The sequence below is a fragment of the Astyanax mexicanus genome, chromosome 22 (assembly GCF_023375975.1).
Source record: "Astyanax mexicanus isolate ESR-SI-001 chromosome 22, AstMex3_surface, whole genome shotgun sequence".
NCBI lineage: Eukaryota > Metazoa > Chordata > Actinopteri > Characiformes > Acestrorhamphidae > Astyanax > Astyanax mexicanus.
The window spans coordinates 23,440,360-23,464,655 of NC_064429.1; the positions used below are offsets into that span (position 1 = coordinate 23,440,360).

The following is a 24,296-nucleotide window of genomic DNA, read 5'->3' on the forward strand; positions in this document are numbered from 1 at the left end:
ATAATGCCCCACTATACTCCATTCACCTCTATATACACAATCTGGGATACCCCAGGAACAGTTTACAACCGGAGTAGGTTCCTTCCTAAGTACAGGAAGAAAGAATTACGTCGTATTTATTTTTTGCACATGTGATCATCAAAAAGCAAGTCCTGTTAAATTAGCTGCTATAAGTAAATAGGTTTGGATATTTAAAGAACAAAAGTTGCAGAATGTGCATAACTGTTAAATATAGGAGCGGGTTGACCATGCTTTGGGCTTGTATTGCAGCCAGTGTCAAAGAAAACATTTCACTGATCGATCAAAAAATTGGTTTATTTAAATAACAGCAAATTCCGAAAGCATACATTACACATCTGTACAACCTAAAAGAGAATTTTGTGATTCTATCACAGGTAAGCATGAACTAGCTTTAACTAGTTTATGTTCCGCCATTTAGAACAAGCTAACACTATCATGTGGTAAACTCTCAGTGTATACATTCTCATCCAGCAACAGCTTGTTTGCATAAAAGTGACAGAGCCCTTAAATGGCTCATTCTGAAAGGAACTGAAAGTGGCAAACAGATCTTTTTTTATGTGAAAGTAATTTGGTGCAAAGAACTTCATAAACATGTTTTGTACATTATAGGCCAAAGATCTATTCTAACGTGTGTAAGAAGAGCTATAATGTGTCCTCTTTAACTTTATGTCTAACTTTTATTGTGAATTAAGTTTGAATTGTAGTTTAATAGTCTGGCCAGAGCTGTAAAGAAAAAATATCATGGTTATATTCCATTACAATATTAATTTTAATATTAAATAAAAAATAATGTGTAGATATGACGCTGTAATGTTTTGAACAAAATGCTGTGTTTTTCAGATTATATTATACTTTATTTTAATAATTCACAATAAGTTAGGATACAACGAAGTAGGTAAGTGCACTTTATAATCCGATTTCTGCAACACTTGAGTTTGACACTAATGCAGTCAACCTGTTTACTTGAGCTTATGTAATCAGATAATGGAAAACTCCCATTGTTTACATAAGTGGATCAATGAATCAGAGTTTTGCTTTCAAACCAGCCAATCTTGCAGAATAAGACTAGAAATAAACATCACAGAAAACTCAAACTTGTGTCAACAGATGCTTACTTATTTCCCCTACAATGTTTTTTTTTATGCATGCACAGACTGTGTAGACAGGCCCATTGCAACAGGACAGGCAAACCAATCAAATGCCTGGGGTCCCCAGACAACCACTTGTAATGAACTGAATGCAACAACAAACTGTGTGAGAAGCCGTTTACATTCTATGACAGTCAATGCAGCATCCCTTTAGCTTCTGAAAGCATACAACCAGACTGGAACATGTTCAGCAGTTTTCATGTACACCAGCTGTTCACTGTCTTTATCTCTAGAATGAATAAAGCTATTGACTGACTGACATTATTTTTTACTTTCAAATCATTTGCTTGGGGCCTCCACATGCCTTGTGAAATAGCCCTGTGTGCAGACACTGGAATATGCTATTTATACGACAACTTGAGTAATTAGATAATTGCAGAAATCTGTTATAAGCTTTGATTATGAAGTGTATATGTAAGTGATTCATTAATAAGTGCCTTTAAACAAGATCAATACAATCAAGTAATAACATACTATCAAATACAGACTGTCTCTAAAAAAAACATTAGTAAGTATATACAAAGTCATAAAACATCCTTTTGAGTGGTTTTCACCAAAACACACTGTCCTCCTGGATGAGAAACCTTCACAGATCCAAAATGTCTGTAGAGAACGAGAGAAAGAAAACACGGAGGGAGCAAAAACAAATTACTGGGAGAAATTAAGAGAAAAACAAGAGAAATAGCCAGCAGAATAGGTGGCTTGGACTGATTGATTGACAGATGGAAAGACAGAGGAGGCAAAACAGATGAGCGGAAGATGAATGGACAATTGACTCACTGCATGAGATGGAGAGAAAATTGACAGCTGAATAAATGGAAGGAAAAAAGGTTAGCTCTCACCTCCAGCCGTTAGCGTCAGGATTATAGGTCTCGATGGTTCGGAGATTGGACGTGCCGTCCCAGCCTCCTACTGCCAACAGCCTTTCACCAAACACCAGCAGCGACGCCTACACAAGGTCACATTTATCACAGTCCTGCATTAACCGCTGACTCAACACCCCAAACACATCAAACTAGTGACAACCTGCACTAAACACAGCACAGCGACTGAAGCGGCAAGCAATACAGAAACTGCAATGTCTCAAGCACATCTCAAGTGCGGAATCACTTTACATAAATGACAAATTATATCAATTATGTGCTCTAGCTTTTTAGTGTGGGGGCGTGAATTTAAATGCAGATCTTTTACTCTGAGAAACTTGTGTACAGAAAGGTCCAGATTAAACCAGATTAATTTAAAGAAGTAGATAAAAAAAGTTCTTGATCTAAATCAAACCTCTCCATCTATAAAACATGGTGGAGGCAGTGTTGGAAGTGGTATAGTTGCAAGTAGAACTGGGTCACTGGCAGCTGCTAATGTCACACAGGTAAAGCCAATTTATTCATAAAACGTCAGATTTTTTAGACGAGAAATGCATATAGCATTATGGAAATATGCTTTTTTTTACTTAAAAAGGATTGTGATGCCACAGCCATCTGTGTCTCACAAGGTTGGGAATTAGAAATTATTAAATTATGGAGAAAAGGGTTTAAAATAAAAGCACAGTTTGATCTGCTTGGTTTGAGCACCACAGCAAACACAAAAACACCTTGTAGTAAAGTATTAATACATAGTTCAATATCAGATACCTTTCCCATGGCTCTAACCATGTTTCGGCCAATCAGATTAAAGAAGGGCTTAGTTTTAGCCGCATTTAAAAGAAGATTTTAAGTCACCAGCTTAGGATATCTATAAAGTCCAAGTTAGTCTACAGCAGCTCTGTCAATCTTTCTGTCGATCTGTCTGTCTTTATACTTCATTTTAGAGAGCACAGTCCCATCTGCTCCACAGCTCAATGCATCTAGCCCATGCCTCACATTTTTCATGGGGCCAACAGGTTCATGTTCATATTCATCTTCCCCCATAGAGTCCCATTCTATTGGCAATACCTCTTTTTTAAGGGACTAGACAAACTATATGTGTGTGCATTTGCACATCTGTGTCAGCAATTAGTGCAACCTAAAGGTAAAGCTGAGTGAATTTATTAGACATTTGGGCATATAGTGGATCTTTAATCTATCTGTGATTCTGAGATTTTCATGTTGTTTTGACATTCAAACAGATGCTGAGCACTGCTCATTAATATGCATGAGTTCATTAGCATGTTAGTTTTGTTTGGCTTTTCACTAAGGACTTTCACTGATGCTGGTAACTGCCAGCATCGTTTTATGAATAGGATTTATTACCGTGCTTCACACTTTAAGTAATGAATCTGGCCCAGTATGTCCAAACAATCCTCATCCAGTGTGAGATCTGAAATCAAGGGTAATAATAGGGAGCTTGTCCCCCTTTTGCTGCAGAAAATAAAATCTACTCCTCCAGGAAGACTTCAGCCTAGATTGAGGTCAGGAACTGATAATGGATATTTAGTTCTGGATCATAAACGTCACTCCAGCTCATCCCAGAGGTAGTGGGTGAAGCTCCATCACTCAGAAAGGCTTTATAATCTTCAAGCTGATGTTTGGGATTGGGCATTTTGACCCGAGTCTCATGTAGGTCTATGTTTTTTTTTTTTTTTTTTTTTTTTAGCAGAATTTATTAAATGGAAGGAGGTCAATGGTCTGCTAGTAAATATATAGTATTCATTAACTTTAAACATTTTAATTTCTAAACACACTTTAATATTAACATCATTTCAATTAGGAATGCACAGAATATTTGGCAACTAAAAATATAAGCTAAAAGCTATTAGGAGAAGTCAGGTTATTTTTATATTCTACTTTCTTCAATTCAATAAAATAAAGCAATAACAATATTATTGTTGCAGTAAATTTGTGACTAAGGTTGCACTGCAGAGTTAAATGTGGCACTACAGTAGCATTTATGAGGTACATTAATGCTTAGAATAGTAGCTAGCACTGCTGAGGTAAATGCTTGTCTGCTTGGGACGTTACAAATGTTCAGTGATCAATATATATTATATTATATTTAATTGTAGTTTTGAAAAAGCAGTAATTGACCCAAATTCATTTAGGTTATGTAAATGTTCAATAGTTAATGTGTTTTATTTAATATTTTAAATAATTGAATGATAAAACGGTGTTTTTAAACTGTTAAACAGTAATATGTGTGTGTTCAGACTTTATGGAGGTGGGAGCTGAAACCCTGCCAAGACCAGCTGCTGTTGACGACTCACTTGGTGACGCTTGTTCCTCATGCGTGGGACAGGTGTCCAGTGGAGGGTGTGGGGGTCAAACTTCTCCACAGTGCTGAGCTCCAGCATGAGCTCATCCCGGCCCCCCGCCACATACAGGCATCCCAGATACACGGCGCACCCTGCCCGCTCTCTGGGGGTGCCCATTGGGGCACAGGTCTGCCACGTCCCGTCCAATGGGTTAAAGCGCTCCACTGGAGATCACAACACAAATTTGCAATAATTTATGTCAAATATTAAAAATATAATCAAGTGTCCGACAAATTGAATGGCCACTAAGTGGTTGTTTCTAATAAAGTGGTCACTGATTGAAAAGCGCACACACACTTGTTTGTGGAAGTTTAACTGGGTGTTTTCAACAAAAGTAGCCAGTAAAAGCAACTAAAGTAGAAGCAAAAGGCGGGTGTTTCAAATAAACTGGCGAGGTGTTTAAATATAATAGCCAGTGAGAAGATGTATACAGTGGGTGTTTTGAATAAAGTGACCAAGAGAACATGTTTCAAATAAATTGGCCTATAGACAAAAGTACATAGTGGTTTTAAGTTAGGTGGCCAGTGAGCTGATAAGACTAAGCCGTGGCCAGTGAGTGGATGTCCTAATAAACTGGCCAACTGGAATTGCATTTCTGGCATTGCTTATAAAGTGGCCAGAAGATGTACCCACAGATGGGTGTTTCTAATGCACAAGATGTGTTAGTCATCTTCCAGTCAGGTCTGCTTGACCAGTGATGAATGGGATGGAGGGAGGCTGATGAACTGCTTATGACAAAAAATGGGCTACAGTCCATAATTATGTTCCCATACAGCCAGACTATAAATAAGAAAGCTGACCAGGCTATAGGAACAGAGTGAATGTTTCAAATAAAGTGGCCAATAAGTGGAAGCATTAGGTAATCGTTTCTAATAAAGTGGCCAGGGTGATGATGTACAAAAAGGGGGGGATCTAATAAAATGTCCAGTAAGTTGAATACATTGTAGTTTTTCTAATAATGTGGTCAAAATCTGTGTGTAAGTGAAAGGTAGATATTTCTGATAAAATGATGAGTGCTTACAAGTACACAGATAGGTGTTTCTAATAAACTGGCCAACTAGAGGATGTGCAAAGTATCGGTTTCTAATAATGTGGCCAGCTAGAGAATGTGCAATGTAAGTGTTTCTAATAATGTGGCCAGCTAGGGGACGTGAAAATTTGATGTTTCTAATAATGTGGCCAGTGATTGGAATCACAAGGTGGGTGTTTCTAATAATGTGGCCAGTAATTGGAAGCACAAGGTAGGTGTTTTTAATAAAGGGGCCAGCAAGAGTATGTGCAAAGTAGCTGTTTCTAATAATGTGGCCAACTAGAGGATGTACAAAGTATCGGTAAGTGTTTCTAATAATGTGGCCAGCAAGAAAATGTACAAAGTAGCTGTTTCTAATAATGTGGCCAGCTACAGGATGTGCAAAGTAGCTGTTTCTGATAATGTGGCCATCAAAAGGATGTACAACGTATCGGTATATGTTTCTAATAATGTGGCCAGCTAAAGGATGTGCAAAGATGGTGTTTCTTATAAAATGGCCAGTAAGTGAAATCACAAGGTAGATGTTTCTAATAATGTAACCAGAGAGTGATTTTAAAAAAGTGTCCAGCGAAGGAATGTGCAAAGTTAGTGTTTCTGATAATGTGGCCAGCTAGAAGATTTGCAAAGTAGGTGTTTCTAATAATATGGTCAGACAGAAAATTTATAAAGTAAGTGTATCTAATAAGAGAATTTGCAAAGATGGTGTTTCTAATTCTAAGTGACCAGAGAGAGAACATGAAAGGTAAGTGTTTCCAAAAAAAAGTGGCCAATAAGTAGAAGCACAAGGTAGGTGTTTCAAATAAAGTGGCCAGTGGCGAGTGCATACAAGTATGCAGGTAGCTGTTTCTAATAAACTAACCAGTAAGTGTAATAATTTCCCATAAAGTGGCCGATGAGTATAACTGAGTAGATACTGACCACAATATTCTTCAGCCTTATTCTTATACATCCTTCTATTGCTTTTATTTCTTCTATTTTTCTTCTATTTTATATAAGCACGCCTCAGCTAGACCCCGTGAACTCTGGAGAAAGGTCATGGGAGTTTCCTCCAGTCTGCCTTCTCACAGACACGGCAGCAGAATTCTTTTTTTAAGCTATTCTTGGACGTTCCATTTATGTATTAGAGGGTCAATGTTAGTGCTGTGTGTGTGTTTATGAGCGCTGTGGTCTGATGGAGTGTGTAGGTGGATGTACTGTATACCATTAAAAGAGAACATGGCGTCGGTGCTGATGCAGACATTATACAAGTGGAAGGCCAGAGCTGATTACTGAGCGCTGGGTGATGATTATGTTCTGGGTGTAAGTAAACAGTGTAGCAGTACCACTCAGATACTTCAGTGCCTCATGGCTCTCAGGAGGACCCACCTGAACACAGGGCCATGTCTCCATCTGTGCCTCCCATCACATACAGGTAGCCGTCCAGCACGGCGGCGGTGGCCCCTGACCGAGGCTGGCGCATGGGGGTCAGTTTAGTCCAGCTGCTTATTTCTGGATCATACCTGGAGGGAAAAGGAGATTTCCCATTGGTCAAACTGGCAAGGTAAAGAACTAGTACTAGTGAATTGTGTTTTCTGAGATGGAAAATTGGCTAGAAAATCAAAAAAGGGAAGAAATGCATATATCATGTTTGTGAAATTTTATTTATGTATCATTTTATTATTATACTCCTATACAGAACAGCAAAACCGTTCATTCCAGATATCCTAGCTTAGGAAGCAAGGATCAGAGCACAGCACCAGCCATGCTTCAGTGCCCCTCAAGCAGAGAGAATTAAGTGCCTTGCATAACCCATCAACCTGCGAGCACAATAACCACCACCTGACCACCACTGGAATTAAGGCTTCTGCAGTGCAGAGAACACGGACAGAATAATGGAATTGGAATCATAAAAAAAAACCCTGGATTTAAGAAAACACTGCATATTATCAAAAACCTGAATGTATTCTTTTAGGCTACAGTCACATTACCAGGCTAAAGTGACTTAAACCTGATTTTTTTGCTTACTGTGGCTCATATCTGATTTTTTCATTACTGTGTGAACGTGCCAAATCTGATTTCTCAAATCAGATACGAGTCAATTTTATATATGGTCCTAAATCAGATACGTATCCAATCCACAGACGTGTGTGTGACATGAATATAACCGGTCAATTCGGAATGAATGCGTGTTGTTGCTTTTACGCATGCGCTACGTTCTTCTCTCTTGTACTCACACATTTCTTGGTGCAGCTGTGCAGCTATAGCTGGAAAAACAGCAAAAGCAAACCGCCTGGCCTTTTTTTTTTTTTTTTTTACCTCCTCGACTTGAGGATGTACTTTAGACCAGCTGTTCTCTCTCCACTCCAGCAAAAGATGCTCCACATATGCTGCTAACAAACGCATCTATTTCTCTTTATAACGCTATGAGTCGTCTCTCAAATATGACGTTTTTTGTGATTTGTTGTTGAAGAAGGCGACGTTTATACAGATATCAGTGTGTGCATGTGAGGCGTTTCAGAAACAGAAACACATTCCGGGAGACTTGGAAAGCCTGTTTTTTAGGTGGAATGGAATAGTAAGGAACTTTCAGAATGCTTTTGTGGAGTTTAAACTGGTTTTAGACAGTTTAAAACTATTAGTTTTCTATCAATTTAACTACTGTTTTTCAGGTTTCTACTTCATATATTAGTTTATGTATGTTTACTGTGGGACTACAATGCTGCTGCTGCACACATCTAAATATGATGGAATTCTAAAACATTGCAAAGAACAGTTTCACTACAACACAGCTCAATGCTATGAATGCTGGGAGCATTATATCCCTTTAGCCAACACCTGACATTGGGCAGCTGTTTGGCAACTTGTCGATATTATATTCTCTCTCTCTCTTTCTGTTTTCTTTTGTACATTTTTAATGATATGCCACAGTACCAAAAATACACTCCACCTGTAGTCTATATGATGTTTTGATGCACAAAATGTCCCCATAAAGCACTTTCAGCTTATCTGTTCTGTGTGTAATATGATACAATACGCGCTCATTTTCAGGCCCTCGGGGGCCTCATCAGCTTTATAGGCATAATTTAACAACGTTAAACATTCACAGCAGGTTGGAGTGTCAGGGGCAGATGTCAGGCACAGTTAGGCAGCCCACCTTTCCACAGTGCTGGTGCAGACAGTGCCGTCATGTCCCCCGAGGGCATACATGTAGCCATCCATCTCCACTACACACACTCCGCTCCGGGGGCTGCTCAGGGAGGCCACCTCGCTGCTCCACTCGTTTGTATTAGGGTCATACCTGGAACACATCGAGAGCCGTGTTGACATGTTTTTTCCCTTCATTCTAAAAATCTAATGTTTGCACAGTACCGTACATCATTTTAATGAACACAAATGAATAAAATCAGACCAGATATGGCAGAACTTAGACGTCGTTTTTTTTTTCAGTTGAATGTTTGATACTAAAACAAACGCACATTAATGCCCGTGCCTGGTGTTAGATCTTGTGAGTAAAGCTGAACACTGGCCATTGTGCTCATGGCAAGGCTACTTCAGTAAAAAGTCATAAGTGTGACATAAGTCATAATTAAGACTTTCCACAGTCAAGTCATAATTAAGTCTTCCCCACACTTAATATATCAAAATTTTGACTTAATATCTCATACTTATGACTTAATATTTCAAAATAATGACTAAGCATCTCATAACTATGACAGTGTTTTGTAATTATAACTAAGGACCTCATATTCACTTCTCAAAATAATAGCTTAGTATCTCATTATCGTGATTTAGCATCTCATAATTGACTAATTATCTCATAATTATGACTTAGCATTTTGTAATTATGACTTAGTATCTCAAAACAATGACTTAACATCTCATAATTATGACCTAGCATCTTGTAATTATGACTTAGCATCTCATTTTTATGACCTAATATCTCAAAATAATGACTTAGTCTCTGATAATTATGACTTAGCATCTTTTAATCTTGATTAAGTATCTCATAACTATGGCTTAGCATTTCATAACTGATAGCTTCTCATAATTATGACTTAATATCTCAAAATATTGACTTAGTATCTCATAATTATGACTTAATATTTCAAAATAATTATTTAGTTTCTCATAATTGATTTAGTATCTCATAATTATGACTCAGTATCTTAATTATGACTTAATATCTTAAAATAATGACTTAGTTTCTCATAATTATGACTTAGTATCTCATAATTATGACTCCATATCTCAATTATGACTTAATGTCTTAAAATAATGACTTAAGTTTCTCATAATTATTATTTAGCATCTTGTAATTATGACTCAGTAACTCAATTATGACTCAGTATCTCGTAATAATGACTTAGTATCTCATAATTATGACTAACAGCCTAAAGCAGTGGGTTGAGTTTTGTCTATCAACAGGTTTTTGTTTTGCTCCAGTTCTGCAGTGGCAGAAACATGACCCACAATCAGAGAGAAGAGCAGGACGATATTACTGGATGATTAGATTATTCTCTCATCAGCTCCAGACACAGAACCAGCAGAGCTCTGTCTGAGCAGCAAGAGGCTGAGAAGATGGGTAACGTGTATGTGTGTGTGTGCGCACATATTAATACATATTCACGGCACTTCAAACATTAACACTTTGCTTTGCTCTGGAATGTTCCTATTAATGTAAGATGACAAAAATACGAGCAAAATGTAATTTAACTTGTCATTCTTTAATTTAATAATTTATTTCATGATAAAAGGAGCAGCCTAGCAGCACAGATGTCTCAGTTTTTGGTCCATCCGTGGTGATGAGTTTCTTTGATTTTATCAAATTGAAAACCTTTGGAATAAAATCACAAGGAAGATGGATGATCACAAGCCACCAAACCAAGCTGAACTGCTTGATTTTTGGACCAGGAGTGGCAAAGTTATCCAAAAGCAGTGTGTAAGACTGGTGGAGGAGAACCTGATAAAATGTGTGAACTGTGATTAAAAAACAGGGTTATTCCACCAAATATTGATTTCTGAACTTTATTGTTATTTTAGTCATTTCTCATTTTCTGCAAATAAATGCTCTAAATGGCAATATTTTTATTTGGAATTTGGGAGAAATACTGTCCATAGTTTATAGAATAAAACAACAATATACCTATAAATACAAAGATCAGAGAAACTGACTAAGAAACTGAAGTGGTCTCTCCATTGTTTCCAGAGCTGTATAGCCAATATGGGAATTGTGTGCTGAAGCCGATATCAAGTGTTAGTCATGTATACCTGCTGGTAGTGATGCTTGATGCTGATACATAAATATTTATAGACTATAGCAACTGTAGTGGAGTGATTCTGTATCTACCTGCATTAACATTACTGGAAATTAATTTTATAGCATTTATTTATAGAAGGCACAGATTTTTGCAGTTCTGTAAAGAGTTGTGGAGTTCAGTAAATACATACAATCCAATATAAACATCACTATCCATCCACAGAAAGTATGCATTATTATATATACATTAATGAATGTCTATGTACACTTATATATGTGCACTGTTCTGAGAAAATAGCAACAGTGTGCTGATGGTCAGGCAGAGCAGGCAGGCAGTTCTGTGATTATGCGTGTGTGTGTGTATGCGCCTGTACAAAGGATCTGGCAATGGACTTTCAATTATAAACCCGAAGCCCCAGGAAGTGTGCTGACAGTAAATCACATCCATGGGAGAGCAGACACACAAATACACACAGGCGCGCTAACACACAAACACACACAAATGCTAGTCCTTATCAGCTCATAAAACCCAGTCTGGAGCTCTGCTGAGTGCTCCAGATTGACTGTACACAGTCTGTTGTGTCCTGCTGCTTAATGTTCAAACTGTCATTAACCCTCATCTCAAACATCACACCCTTCAGAACTGCTGAGGGATTTCAGCTGAGAAAGGAATGGCTCGGAGTTAATGATGTATGAAATTTAAATTCACTTTATTTTTAAGACCATTATCTAACCTACAGCTTGTATAGCTTACTATTAAAAACTGCATGTCTTGCTTCTGGGCTTCCTCTACAGCCAGAAAGTGGAATTCATACTTTAAGTCATCACTGAAGGACACACTTTCTACATGCATTTTACAAGATGAGAAATACAGAAGTTGCATCTAGTAAAAGTAAATGTAAAACAAGGATGTGGATGAGGCAGCAGAGTAATATAAAAAGGTTTTACACAAATATGACCTACGAGTTATGAATTTGTGCATGATTTGACAGAGATGGAGGTGCTATTCTCCCCATTACAAGTCAGTGGAGCATCAATATTTTAAAGACATTTTTAGCTAACAAAATGCTTGATAAGTCCAAATACTTTGGTGGTAATGTTTTATCATTTCTCAGACTTCCTCATACTGATGTGCTACAGTGGATAAGACAATAAATAAGCAGACATTCTAAACTAATCACAAACAAACCCACTGCAATACCTGTCAAGCTCAATTTGCTCTGTGCTGTAGCCGGAGCCCGACGACACAACAGCAATCAGCTCTGTTCGACTGAAATAAATGAGTTGAGCGTGATTCTAATGAAAAACTCAACACAGCAATACATCAATGCACAAAACACCAGCCCTGTATCTGCCAGCACTGTGATACCTAATGAATGGCCTATCTATTCTCTCTGCCAGAGCGGAAAAAGAAAGAATGTGTGTGTTGTCTTTTATAACAGAACCATTACAGATCATTTGATAAAGCAGATTGTATATGGCCCGTAACATGGAAAAACACACACACATGCACACAGTATGTGGACAAAAGTAGAGCACATCTCAATCAATGAATTCATGTGTTTTATTCAGTGTATTGCAACAGGTGTATAAACTCAGGTACTTAGAAATGCATCCTGATTTTAAGGTACTAAAAAACTTGCAAGTTGACAGAACTGAAATATGATTGTATATAAGAAATAAAGCAAAAAGAAAACTTAATTGTACAAAACAGGATTTATTCCTTACCTTTAATAAATTACACCCAGTACAGATCTGGTCAATGTACTTATACTAACATACCAATAAAAAAATAATTCTGACTCTACATTACCTGACGCTGCTGGCCTGTATCTGCATGAACTTGTGCTCTGCTGACACTCAGTTGACTGATCAGATAACAGCATTAATGAGAAGATGTAGCACAAGTAGATGCTGGGTAGAGATGAGTCTTTGTGTTGCTTTAGACAGTGGAGCTTCATTAGAACAACAGTCCAGTTGGAGCAGATTCCACAGTGCTGGCACAGCTGTACAAGATCTGCCTGAAAAATAAAAAATAATCACCCTTAAAAACAAAGAAACAATCACCTTTAAAAAGAAGAGAGTAATAAAAAATAATAATACATAAATGCCTTTAAATAAAACAGAGGAATCACTCAAAAATAAAAAGAAATTGCCTATTACTACAGGAAGGTAAAAATAGAAGTGAAGTATCCCCCTTAAAAAAGAAATCATCTTGTAATAGAAAAGAGGAATCACTCAAAAAAAAAAAAAGGAATCAATCGCTTTTTAATACAAGGGAGGGACAAAGACATCTCCTTTAAATAGAAAAGAGGAATTGCTCAAAAAAGGTATTGCCTATTAATACAAGGGAGGACGAAAAGGCTTCTTTTCATAGAAGTGAAGAATCCACCTTTAAAAAATGTATTTGCCTTTTAGTAGAAGAGAATATTTGCTCAAAAAAGAGAAAATCGCCTTTTAATAGAAAAGAATTGCTTAAAAAAAGAGAAAATCGCTTTTTAATGGAAAAGAATTGCTTAAAAAGGAGAAAATCACGTTTTAATAGAAGAGAGGAATCACTCCAAAATAATAGGAATCAAACGCATTTTAATACAAGGGAAGGACAAAAGACATCGCTCAAAAAAATTTATCACCTTTAAATAGAAGAAAAGAATCACTCAAGAAGAAAAGAATCGCCTTTGAACACAAGGGTGGAAAAAAGACAGCACCTTATATTAAAAAGGTATCAATTTGAATATAAGGGAGGAATATAAAGACCTCTTTAATAAAAAATAAATTGCTAAAAAAAATTGCTCAAAAAAACAAACAAAAAACGCCTTTTAGGGAAGGGAAGGACAAAAGACATTATTAAATAAAAGAAACAAAGAAAAGAAGAAAAAGGAATTCTACATAGAACGGAGGGACAGAAGATATCTCCTTTAGACAGAAGAGAAGAATCGCTCAAAAAAATCTATTGCCTTTAAAGAAAAGTGAGGAATTGCCCCTAAAAATAAACTATCGCCTTAAAACAAACAAAAAAACAAACAAACAAAAAAAGGAATTGAATACAAGGGAGGAAAAAATAAATATTTTTAATAAAGGGGAAAGATTACTTTAAACTTTTAAAAAAGGAAACCGCCTGTAATAGAAGAAAAAAAAAGTCTCCGTTTAACGTTTTCTTACTAACTGAAGTCCATTAGTGCACACGACTCACTGAATCACTTTCCTACAATACCGTCATCCACTAAGGAATGGCCGTAGAATGAACCGATGAACCGACTCATGAACCGACTCCCAGGTCTACGGCCATTTCTTAGTGGACGACGAGGAAAGTGATTGAGTGAGTCGTGTGCACTAATGAACTTCAATTAGTGAGAAAACAATACGATAGTTTAGTTTTATAACATTGTTCCCACTTTACATCTTTACACATTATTAACCTATACACTTTATTAAACACAATAAAACGGGTTTCTTTATATCTGAACTGAAGCGGGTTTGGGCCACACAATTCAGTCGAGCTAGCGTTCGGCGGCTTAATTTATCTAGCCAGGTTAGCTACTGAGTGAGATGTTAAATAGTGTTAATCCCTCTTAACTGAATTTACACTGACTCACTATAGTGAATTACTTTAGTATAGGGTGAGTTAGGATAAGCAGCGTAAACTAAGTTTTACAGGGATAGACTCAAACTCTCACAGAAGGGGGCGCTTGAGTAACGTTAACTAAAACGATAATTCTACAAAAACTATTTTCTTTAAAAGTTAAACGAGCCCTGAATGGAAATGTAACGTTTCACACATTCATCTCCTGAAAACTGTTTATTTGGGTGAGTAAAGCATTTCCGTTTATTTACAGTAAGCTTAGAATCTTTGGAAAGGCTAATAATAGGTTCTCTAGCTAACGCTAACTAGTTAGCCGTCCTCTCTGCGGGAGGTTAGCTAACTAGCTAACCAAGCTATTAGCTAGTTAGCTTTGCGTTAGTTTATCTAACTGGCTGCTTGAGTTACAGGGTGTAGTAACTCAGAGCGCTGACAAAACCAATAACCAGCACAGTTTTAACTTTTAGTGAGATTTAAATAAAATAAAGGCTCTTTTACTGGCTGAAATAGCGAGATTACTCACCGTAACTGAGGGAGCTCCTCGTCGCCGCTCTGGCCGTAGTCCTGTCCGCGTCCTCACTGCTCTCAAACAAACCGCGGTTCAGGCGAATCGATTCCTTTTAACTCCTGTGGTCAGTTCTGAGAGTCTGAATGCTTCATTGAAGAGTCGACTCCTTAACTCTTGTGTTTTTCAGTGTACTGTTTGGGTCGAGGAGTATTTTAAAACAGGTATGTAGAATACTGGTCTAAAAGTCAGTAGGCTCCTCGTGGCTTGATTTCAAGATGGCAGCGCTTCTGGTGAACTGCCTCTAGGTATTCGGGGTGGGCAATATTATATCGTATACAATATATCGTGACACAGAAATATCATTATATTAAAAATCCATATCGTGATAATAGGGCTGTTGTGTCTTAAAAGTAGTCTATTATTTACTGTGAAGCTTTATGTGAATTTATTGTATAATTGTTTTAGTTTGCAGTTTATATGCATGCACTAAATATTCTGTAATATTATTTGCTGCACTATATTATTTTATGCTATATTATTTATTTTGCCACATTACGATTATGCTGTTATACTCTTATACTATATTCCTGAAATTAATTAACTATTTTTCTGTTTTCCTTTATCGCCAAGTTTATCGTTATCGCAAAACTACCCTGAAATATCGTGATATTATTTTAGAACCATATCGCCCACCCCTACTAGGTACTGTGTGTATAAACAGTGTTTTTAATAAACTATCTGTACAGTTTTAAGTTCTCAGTTCCTCATTCTAGATGTCAGGGCCCTCAGAATTCTACCAATAAAGTGTGGAGCTACTTTGAGCTTGTTTATGGTGTTTAAAATAGTATTTTCTTTGCATGGTCATCCCTATGCCCCTATCCCCAGCTGGCACACAACCGACCTTCAACGTTAAAATGTGGTTGAAATATGGTTGAAGTAGTGTCTGCTGTTGTTTCAACATTAAAAAAAAGCTTGAAACAACATTTAATATTGAATGGTTGAGCAAGCTTTAAACTTTTAACGTTGAAGCAACATAACGTCCTTAACCTTCTGCCTTTTGAATTAGCATTTTACATTTCATCACCATACAGTTTTAAAAAGCGGTTGGATGAAGGATGAAAAAGTGGTTTTATTTCATTTGCAGTAATTGCTTTTTAATTTGGCACCAATTCTTCACCATGCCTGGGGGAATGTTCATGTTCTGGTTGTTTTACTGTTGTGTTTTTGAGATCAAATCTTTAGAGATCAAATTGGTAGTAATGGGTAACTTAACACATTCTTTATACTCAGCTTTACTACAGTGATGTACGTTTATTGTTAACACTCTGTTAACCATAGAATTTTCTAGTTTTAGTGACCTTTGGTTTATTAAATGTTTTTAAACGTTGAAACAATGTTGCCATATCAACGTTGATTCACTTTTCAAAATTAACACCAATGCCAGCTGGGTCTCTAGCATTGTGAGCCTGTTGAGAGCATCAGCTAAAAGCACAGTATTTAGGAATGCTGGGGTGAATGGAGGTGGGCTCTTGCCTAAAGTTTGTGCTCGTTATCATGTTTCACTACGCCCCAAGTCCATTTCACACCAGAATTATCCTGAGCTTATACCTCAATTTCAGCTGTCACAGTCTGGCTTTGTTTGCTCTGATCATATCTTTATTTAAACTTATTTGGTGTAATTAATCAAGGGAATCTTTTTGTTGGCATCGATCTCACCCTTACTTTTCCACGCTGCTCAAACAGGTGAGATCATCTCTCCCTCCAACCACGTAGATCATCCCGGCCAGGCTGCAGACGCCCACATCTCCACGCTGACTGCGCATGGGAGCCATGAGCTTCCATTCATTATAAAGGGGGCAGAATCGTTCAACTGGGCATGAGGGGTTCTTTGAGGTCCAGCCACCAACTGTCATGAAGCCAAGAGAGGGAGGGAAGCATGGAAACCAGTGTCATGACATCAAAAGGGTGAGTTTTGATTAAAAAAAAAAAGGTTAAAAGGGAGTATTAAGGGTTCTTAAATCTAAAACAGGTTACTTTGACTCATTAAATGTTTTTTTTTAGATGCAACAAAAAAAAACATTGTACTGAAGAATCTTTTAGAATAATTCTTTTCAATATAGCATCAAAGAGAGTTTGAACATTTTCTTGTAATATATAGAACCCTTTTTTATTTCTCTTCAAGTAAATTAGTGGCAAAACTAATGACAAAATGACAAAATGTGAAGGATAATTTTTAATTCCACAAAAGAAAACCACAATAACCAACACACACAAACAATCATCAAATTAAAATAATTTAAAACTCAGTTTAACCTTTTAACATTCATTCTTTAAGCAGAGGCCAAAATACAAAAACATGAATACATAATTTTCCCACAACCTAATTACACTGTGTCCAAATGTTTTTAGACACTTCAATTATTTAACTTTTCGTTCATTACTGACAAAGATGCACACAAATATCTTACCTAGTATATGCTGACAAGCATTGCCAATAGTGTTTTCTGGAATAATGGTGCTCTATTACTACTTTTGGGATTATTGAGAGAATTGGACGTTTTGTGAGTATAGAAAAATCTGCACAACAATGCTGAAGAATCTATTAGAAAGACTTTTCTGTAGAGTAGAGACAGGTATTCCAACAAAAGCAGAATAAACTCGTTTTAATAAACTTGATTTTAAAGGAAACAATGAATGAGCAGATGTCCTAATACAGTTGTGTCATTATTCAATCAACTAACGCTGTGTTCGCACTAAAACTGATCCAAATAAGACACAGATTAGTTTTTTTTTTTTTGCGTGGGCAGTGTGAACGACAAAAACAGTGCGACTGGCGTAATGTTACAGTCCCAGAGTTTTGGTTTCACACTGCAGTTTAGTGAGCAGACTAAGTAACTTTTTCTGCACCCTGTGACCATCATACTGTATGTGGGCTGCATCTCCCAGCACTGTACTTGACACTTTTTTGTATGTTGAATTTAGAATATTGTCAATTTGGCAAGTTGTCTTTCTTTTTGTTGTGCTTTGTGGGCATGTGCATAATGCAGCAGAATGACAGTAACAATGGATGGATGGATTTCTTTTTGAGCTTGGAATTTTTATAGGAGCAGTTGAGACCCAAGTGGAAATACAGAAGCACGCAAAAAGTGAGTTTTGCATAGTATGTCCCCTTCAAATATTGGCATTTTGAAATAATAGTGTGAAGCAGCCATATTATAACAGATCAGCTGCATCTGATTAATGCAATGTCATTTTCTAAACTAAACTTGTCTAAATTGTCTGTAAAACTAAACCTCGGGCACTTCAATCATGTCTTACTGATAATCCACACTTGGGATAAGAGACAGGTAGATGTCTGAGCAAGCTATCACTCACCTAACTGGAACTGTCTGAATCTTATCTGTACCATAATCAGTGTATAATAACAGCGCTAAATTACAAATACAAATCTTGACACTTTCATCCCCAGGAGCTTCTGACATCTCTGTCATGAAGTGATTGAAAGTGACATCACCACAGAAATTTACTGCCAGTAAGACACAGGAGGCTGAAGCTTTCAGAGCTGAATTAATATGAAACGAGTTCCAAAAATACCAGCGCTCATCTCACAGCTGCTGAGAATTTATGGCTGTGTTGCTGGGCCTGTTCTCAGTCTGCCCTTTTACACGCACTCTCTCACACTGATCTGACTCCAGCTTTAAAGAGCACAGATCCTAATCTAACCTAACCTCACCTTCATTAATAGCTGATAAATACGGATTACAGCTCAGAGCACTGAGGGGACAGTGCTACAGATGCTATACGAGCATGTAGTGTGAAAATGCTGAACTCAGGATAATACTTTGTATATAATCACTATCTAATGTCAACAAAAAACAAAAACAGCAAATTTACAGAAGAGATAAAAAACTTATTCATCTTTAATGGAAGTCATGTAAAATGTAAAAAAAGTGTTCATTTTAGAAAATTACCATTGGTCCATTAATCAAGAAAATGTGACGCAGTGTAAGGGATAGTTTGTGTTCAATTTATTTAGAAAACTAAAAATCGACAAAAAATATATATACTTGTTTTTCATTGAACAGCAACAATATGAATTTTAATTATGTGTATATAAACACATTTACAGGCATTTTGAATATACAAATTTAACAAAATTATTATAACAAAAATATTGAATTATTTAACAGTTAATGCAGTTAATGCACTGACTTTGGACTTGATATAACACAGTGTACCATCACCAGCAAATGACATGACTCTCCAAACCATCACTGACCATCAATAAATTTTACATTTCATTTGTAAATCAAGGGAGCAGAGTCAGGAGGAAGAGTGTAGAGACACACAGTCCAAACTGCTTGAGGCCTAGTGTGAAGTTTCCACAATCAGTGATGGCTTAATGTTATATCAATTCCAAAGTCTGTTTAGTGTTTTCCCAGAAAAAGTTCCTAACTTTTATACAACTTTCATTTTCCAGCAGGACTTGGCACACTGCCCATACTGCCAAAAGTATCAATTGTTCTTATATAATACTAAACATTTTTAAAACACTGATTTTTAAGTTTTCATTGGTTGTAAGCCATACATCATTCACAATAAAATAAATAAACACTTAAAATTGATCACTCTGTGTGTAATTCATCTATACAATATATGGGTTTCATATTTTTTAACTCAATTACTGAAATAAAGTAACTTTTCAACTATAGTAGAGCTGGTGCGATCTTTTTACATGAGAGTGATTTTGTGCAAAGAACTTCATTAACAAGTTCTCACCTTCCAGGAACTCTCAACCACCTTTAATTGTATTTAGGTCTGGTCTCTGTGGGGAGTCAGCGCGTTGTTCTGGGAACCCCAGCATGCTCTTTATTTGAGAAGAATACCTTGATCTTCTGCGCTGTGTGCTTTTTGAGGTCATATCTTTCTGCAGAATTATTTTTTTTTTCACTACTCAGCATTTCCTGAGGTTAGTACATGATTCCTTTAATTAAAAATAAGCCGCCAAGTGTAGGGATCACTATACAGCTCTGCAAAAAATTAAGAGATCACTTCAGTTTCTGAATCAGTTTCTCTGATTTTGCTATTTATAGGTATATGTTTGAATAAAATTAATTAATTAAATAATTAATTAATTCTTCCAAATTCCGAATAAAAATATTGTCATTTAGAGCATTTATTTGCAGAAAATGAGAAATGGCTGACATAACAAAAAAGATGCAGAGCTTTTAGACCTCAAATAATTCAGAGAAAACAAGTTCATATTCATAAAGTCTTAAGAGTTCAGAAATTAATATTTGGTGAAATAACCCTGATTTTCAATCACAGTTTTCTTGCATCTTGGCATGTTCTCCTCCACCAATCTTAAACACTGCTTTTGGGTAACTTTATGCCACTCCTGGTGCAAAAATTTAAGCAGTTCAGTTGGTTTGATGGCTTGTGATCATCCATATTTTTCTTGATTATATTCCAGAGGTTTTCAATTTGGTAAAATCAAAGAAATTATTATTATTTTTTATCTTACCACAAAATTATTCTTTGTGTTATTTTCATAGTAGGATCATGAATTCCCTTTAAGAGTTCTTTAGCTCCACATATTTTTAGACTCACTGTGTTGAGCGGTCCTCTCTCAGTGAAAGGGTTGATAGAAACACCTCTTGAACTTTTTAGATCTTTAGTAGTGTGGAGATTGATTTTCTCTCCTCTCCTCTCCTCTCTCTCAATGATGAAAGCTTAAAGTGCTGTTTATCTGATGGAAACTCTTATCATGGTCTACCAGTCCAGGATATTAAGGGACCCATTTTCTTTGGATCAATTTTGGACACTACTCTTACTTTTCTTACGTGTCTTTGACATTCCTCTTCCTAATATAGGTGGGTTATATTATACACGGTGTGAGCAAAAGTGTTGGGGCATCTACTCATTCATTGTTTCTACCAAAATCAAGGGTATAAAAAGTTTCTCTTGCTTTTGTTGGAGCAACTGTCTCCACTTTCCAGGGAAGAGTAGCTTTAGAGCACCTTCATTCCTGCTTCAAAGCTCTGTGCTTCTCTAAGCTTCATACCCTTCTAGCCCACGCTTAGCTTTAGGCATCTGCCCCAGAGAGTCCTATGCTATTGGTGACATTTTTTATGATCTACTAAATGGATTAGATAAGCTCCGTGTGTGCAATTGTAAATCTGTATCAGCTGTATTGTGCAACTTACTAGTAACTAAATGCATTAAATAGAAGGGGTATCCACAGACATTTGGACATACATGCCATGTATGTAGTATATCTAATTTCATTTGAAATACTTAATAAAAAATGAGTAACTTTATACTTAAAACTGGTTGGAATTTAGTTTATAAAAGATTTGATCTCTGGCACTGCTGCAGTATATAAGAGATTTTATGGACTCAGTTTTCATAAAGGCTGGACGTTTTGGACAGAAGTCCTCCTGTGTAAACAAATCTGTATGTTCTACTATTTATGCACATAATCGACCAATCTAAAGCTCAAGAGACTTCACAAATCGATCACTGTGGCTTTCTGTTTGTTCTGCATTTCCTTTACACAAACATAACACTGACCTAAGAACATTGTGTCCGTGAGCTGCTGGTTGAGCTGTCCTGATCGTTGGTGCTGGGTACCACGCTGACCTCTCACTCCCCGAGGACTGTGCAGGCTCTGTTTTTGCTTCATGAAGGTGACATCACTCTTGGGCTCGACCAGGGGTGGTCTGAGGTTGACATTTAACACAAGCATCGATGAGTTAAACTCAAATAAGTCTTTAACATGCATACTCATGTATCTATGAAGCAGTAATTCATACGCGGGTATTCTTTTAGAAAGCAATAACTCAAATTCAGGTGTTCTTCTAATAAGAACTGACTCATCCTTGGGTATTCCCTTAGAAAGCAATAACTCAAATCCAGGTATTGTCATAGTAAGCACTAGCTCATCCCCAGGTATTCCCTTAGAAAGCAATAACTCAAATTCAGGTATTTGTCTAGTAAGCATCTACTTATCAGTATCAACTATTCCCTTAACAATAACTCAAATTAAAAGAGCAATTCTCATAAAAACACAGACTTATCTCAAATAGTTCCCTAATAGCTAATTACTCAAATTAACCAAGGTTCTCCTAGAAAGCATTCATTCAAATAAACTCAGCTATTCTCTAACCAGAATTAACTTAATTTAACTAAGCTGTTCCCTTACCATTAACTCAAACAATCTAAGCTGTTCTAGAAAAAAGCTGTTCCTATAGAGAACATGAAATCCAACCCAACTATACATTTAAAAAGCTTTAACTCAAATGAATGCAGGTTTTCTCTTAAAAGTCATGAACTCAAACACAACTGTCCACCTAGAAATAATTAATTTAAATAATCTCAGTAATTCTCCTAGCAAAAATTAACTTAAAGAATTCAATAAAAAGAACTTTAACTCAAACGAACTCAGATTTTCTCCAAGAAAACATCAAGTTAAATTAATTTAGCTGTCAGTTTAAGTTCAGCCATTATTCTAGAAAACTTTAACTCGCATTAACTCAGACTTAGGTGTTTGCTTAGAAAGTATCAACACAAATAAATTAGACCACTTTTCTAGAAGGCATTACCTCAAGTGAACTCAGATAGTGATGTAGCGTAAGATTTAACTCAAATGTTTTCAGCTATTCATCTAGAAAGCCATAACTAACAAACTCAACTAGTCTTCTGTGTGCATAGAGATCATTGTTAAAATGACACCTATGTATTGTACATATTTAAATGTGCTCATCATCAACATAACTCTGCAATAAACTGTCAGTTGCAGGAAGGCATCTCCTCTCCTTGTCCACACAGCACAGTGTAATTAAAGTTATAATGGTAAACAGCCACATCTAATCATACACAGTAATACACAGTTCCTGACTAACACCAATGGTAGTATTTACCCCTGTTCACAGTAAATCCCCATCCTTCCTTCTGCACGGTTCCTCAGAATTCTCCTGTCACTGCTGACTGATGCTAATGCTGCTCCTTATATATATATCTGTGAGTCAGGAACACACCCTGTTCTGTATGGCAACAGCCAGCATCTTCAAGTGGGTGTGTGTTTGGGGAAGGGGGGGGGACTTGACCATGTATTTTGTTCTATATAGGGACCAAACAGCCCCAGCTTGATCGAATTCATGAACAAATTCTGTTGTACGAATAGTGATGCTTCTGTTTGAAACGAATAAAATCAAGAGCGAACAACTCCATTAGAGTAAGGTTATGACTCTGGTAGGCTTAGACACAACAATATAATTCAGCTACAGCAGTACTGAAGCAAACGTAAGGGCCTCGCAAAGACAGTAATACAAACACTGTATGTGTATGTGTGTGTGGGAATGTGCGTGGGTGTGGGCCGGTTGGGATCAACTGGTGTTTCCCTCTGTCACGTCTCAGCGTTTGAGTCAGCTGAAGAAACATTAGAAGTACAGATATGCCTGCCAGTGCTGCCTTCATAATCCAGCATCTCCACAGCTGATGGCATCAGTTTGCTTGCCTGCTTGTTTTGGCGCACTAAGCCGTGGATGACAGATGACAGATAATGGTTTTTAAACTTTATCCCAGCAGTTAGGAAGTGTGGTTCTGCCTGTAAACAACAATATTTAACTTTAGAATTACATTTAAATGAACATACAGTAAATACTGTGTGGAAGTCAATAATCAGAATGTGCTGTTGGTCAGTACTTTGGTGGTTTTCTGGTCAAAGAATGCAGTTAGAAGGTGAAAGGTTTGATTGACAGCTTCTTTGTGAAGTCCACACAATATATGGATTTGTTTGGTTTCACTAGCAGCTCAGCTAAATTAATTAAAAGTGGGTTTGGTTATGTACGCACTGGGACCTATTTTAGTGATCCATAGGCGAGTGTGTCTTTGCTATCGCAACCTCGGGAAAAGTATTATGGAGGACCAAAACTGACAAAATTAAAAATAAATAAATAAAAACGTAAGCAAATCACTCAACAAAAGTAATATGGTTATTAAAACAGTACAGAATAATTATAATTAATATAAAAATAAATACATATCTATAAAAATAAATGTCTTCATTGTTTGTTATTTATGGGTTTCTTTATTAACATTTTTTAATTTTTAATTTATTTCCCAATGTATTTATTTCTGCATTCAATTATTTTCCGATTTATTTATTTCTGTATTTCCTTGACCTTATATGATAATGAAGGGGCGTGTTTTATAATAATCTTCTACGTTACCAAAGTTACCACCAAAGGGGCAAGACATGTACAATCAATCTAGGTTATCTGACATCGATCAACCAATAGGAATGCTAAGACACCTTGACATTATTGCTGGACAGCCCCTTTATTATAATATAAGGAAAAGGAAAAACAGAAATAAATAAATTGGGAAATAAATAAATCAGGAAATAAATAAATCTGAAAATAAATGAATGCAGAAATAAATAAATTGGAAAATAAATGAATGCAGAAATAAATAGTTATGTAAGAAACAAATCAAAAGAGGAATTAAACCCATACATTACAATTTAAGATATTTATTTTTATGT

General features: G+C 36.5%; 2 protein-coding genes across 2 annotated transcripts in view; one reads left to right on the forward strand and one right to left on the reverse strand.

The window, feature by feature from the left end:
* Positions 1–297: 297 nt before the first annotated feature.
* LOC111191759 (kelch-like protein 20) lies at positions 298–22,766 on the reverse strand. The gene is made up of 8 exons (XM_049470803.1): positions 22,672–22,766; positions 21,323–21,471; positions 16,472–16,655; positions 8,559–8,702; positions 6,791–6,924; positions 4,348–4,559; positions 2,012–2,118; positions 298–1,772 (listed from the first exon to the last, which is right to left on the reverse strand). The coding sequence occupies exons 1-8, from the start codon at positions 22,692–22,694 to the stop codon at positions 1,694–1,696; spliced, it is 1,032 nt and encodes a 343-aa protein (XP_049326760.1). The 5' UTR covers positions 22,695–22,766; the 3' UTR covers positions 298–1,693.
* LOC103037853 (glutamate-rich protein 3) overlaps positions 16,599–24,296 on the forward strand; it is a 42,760-nt gene continuing 35,062 nt past the window's right edge. The window contains exon 1 of the mRNA XM_049470801.1: positions 16,599–16,714. The gene's annotated coding sequence lies outside the window, so the exon portion shown is untranslated. The remainder of the gene's footprint in view (positions 16,715–24,296) is intronic.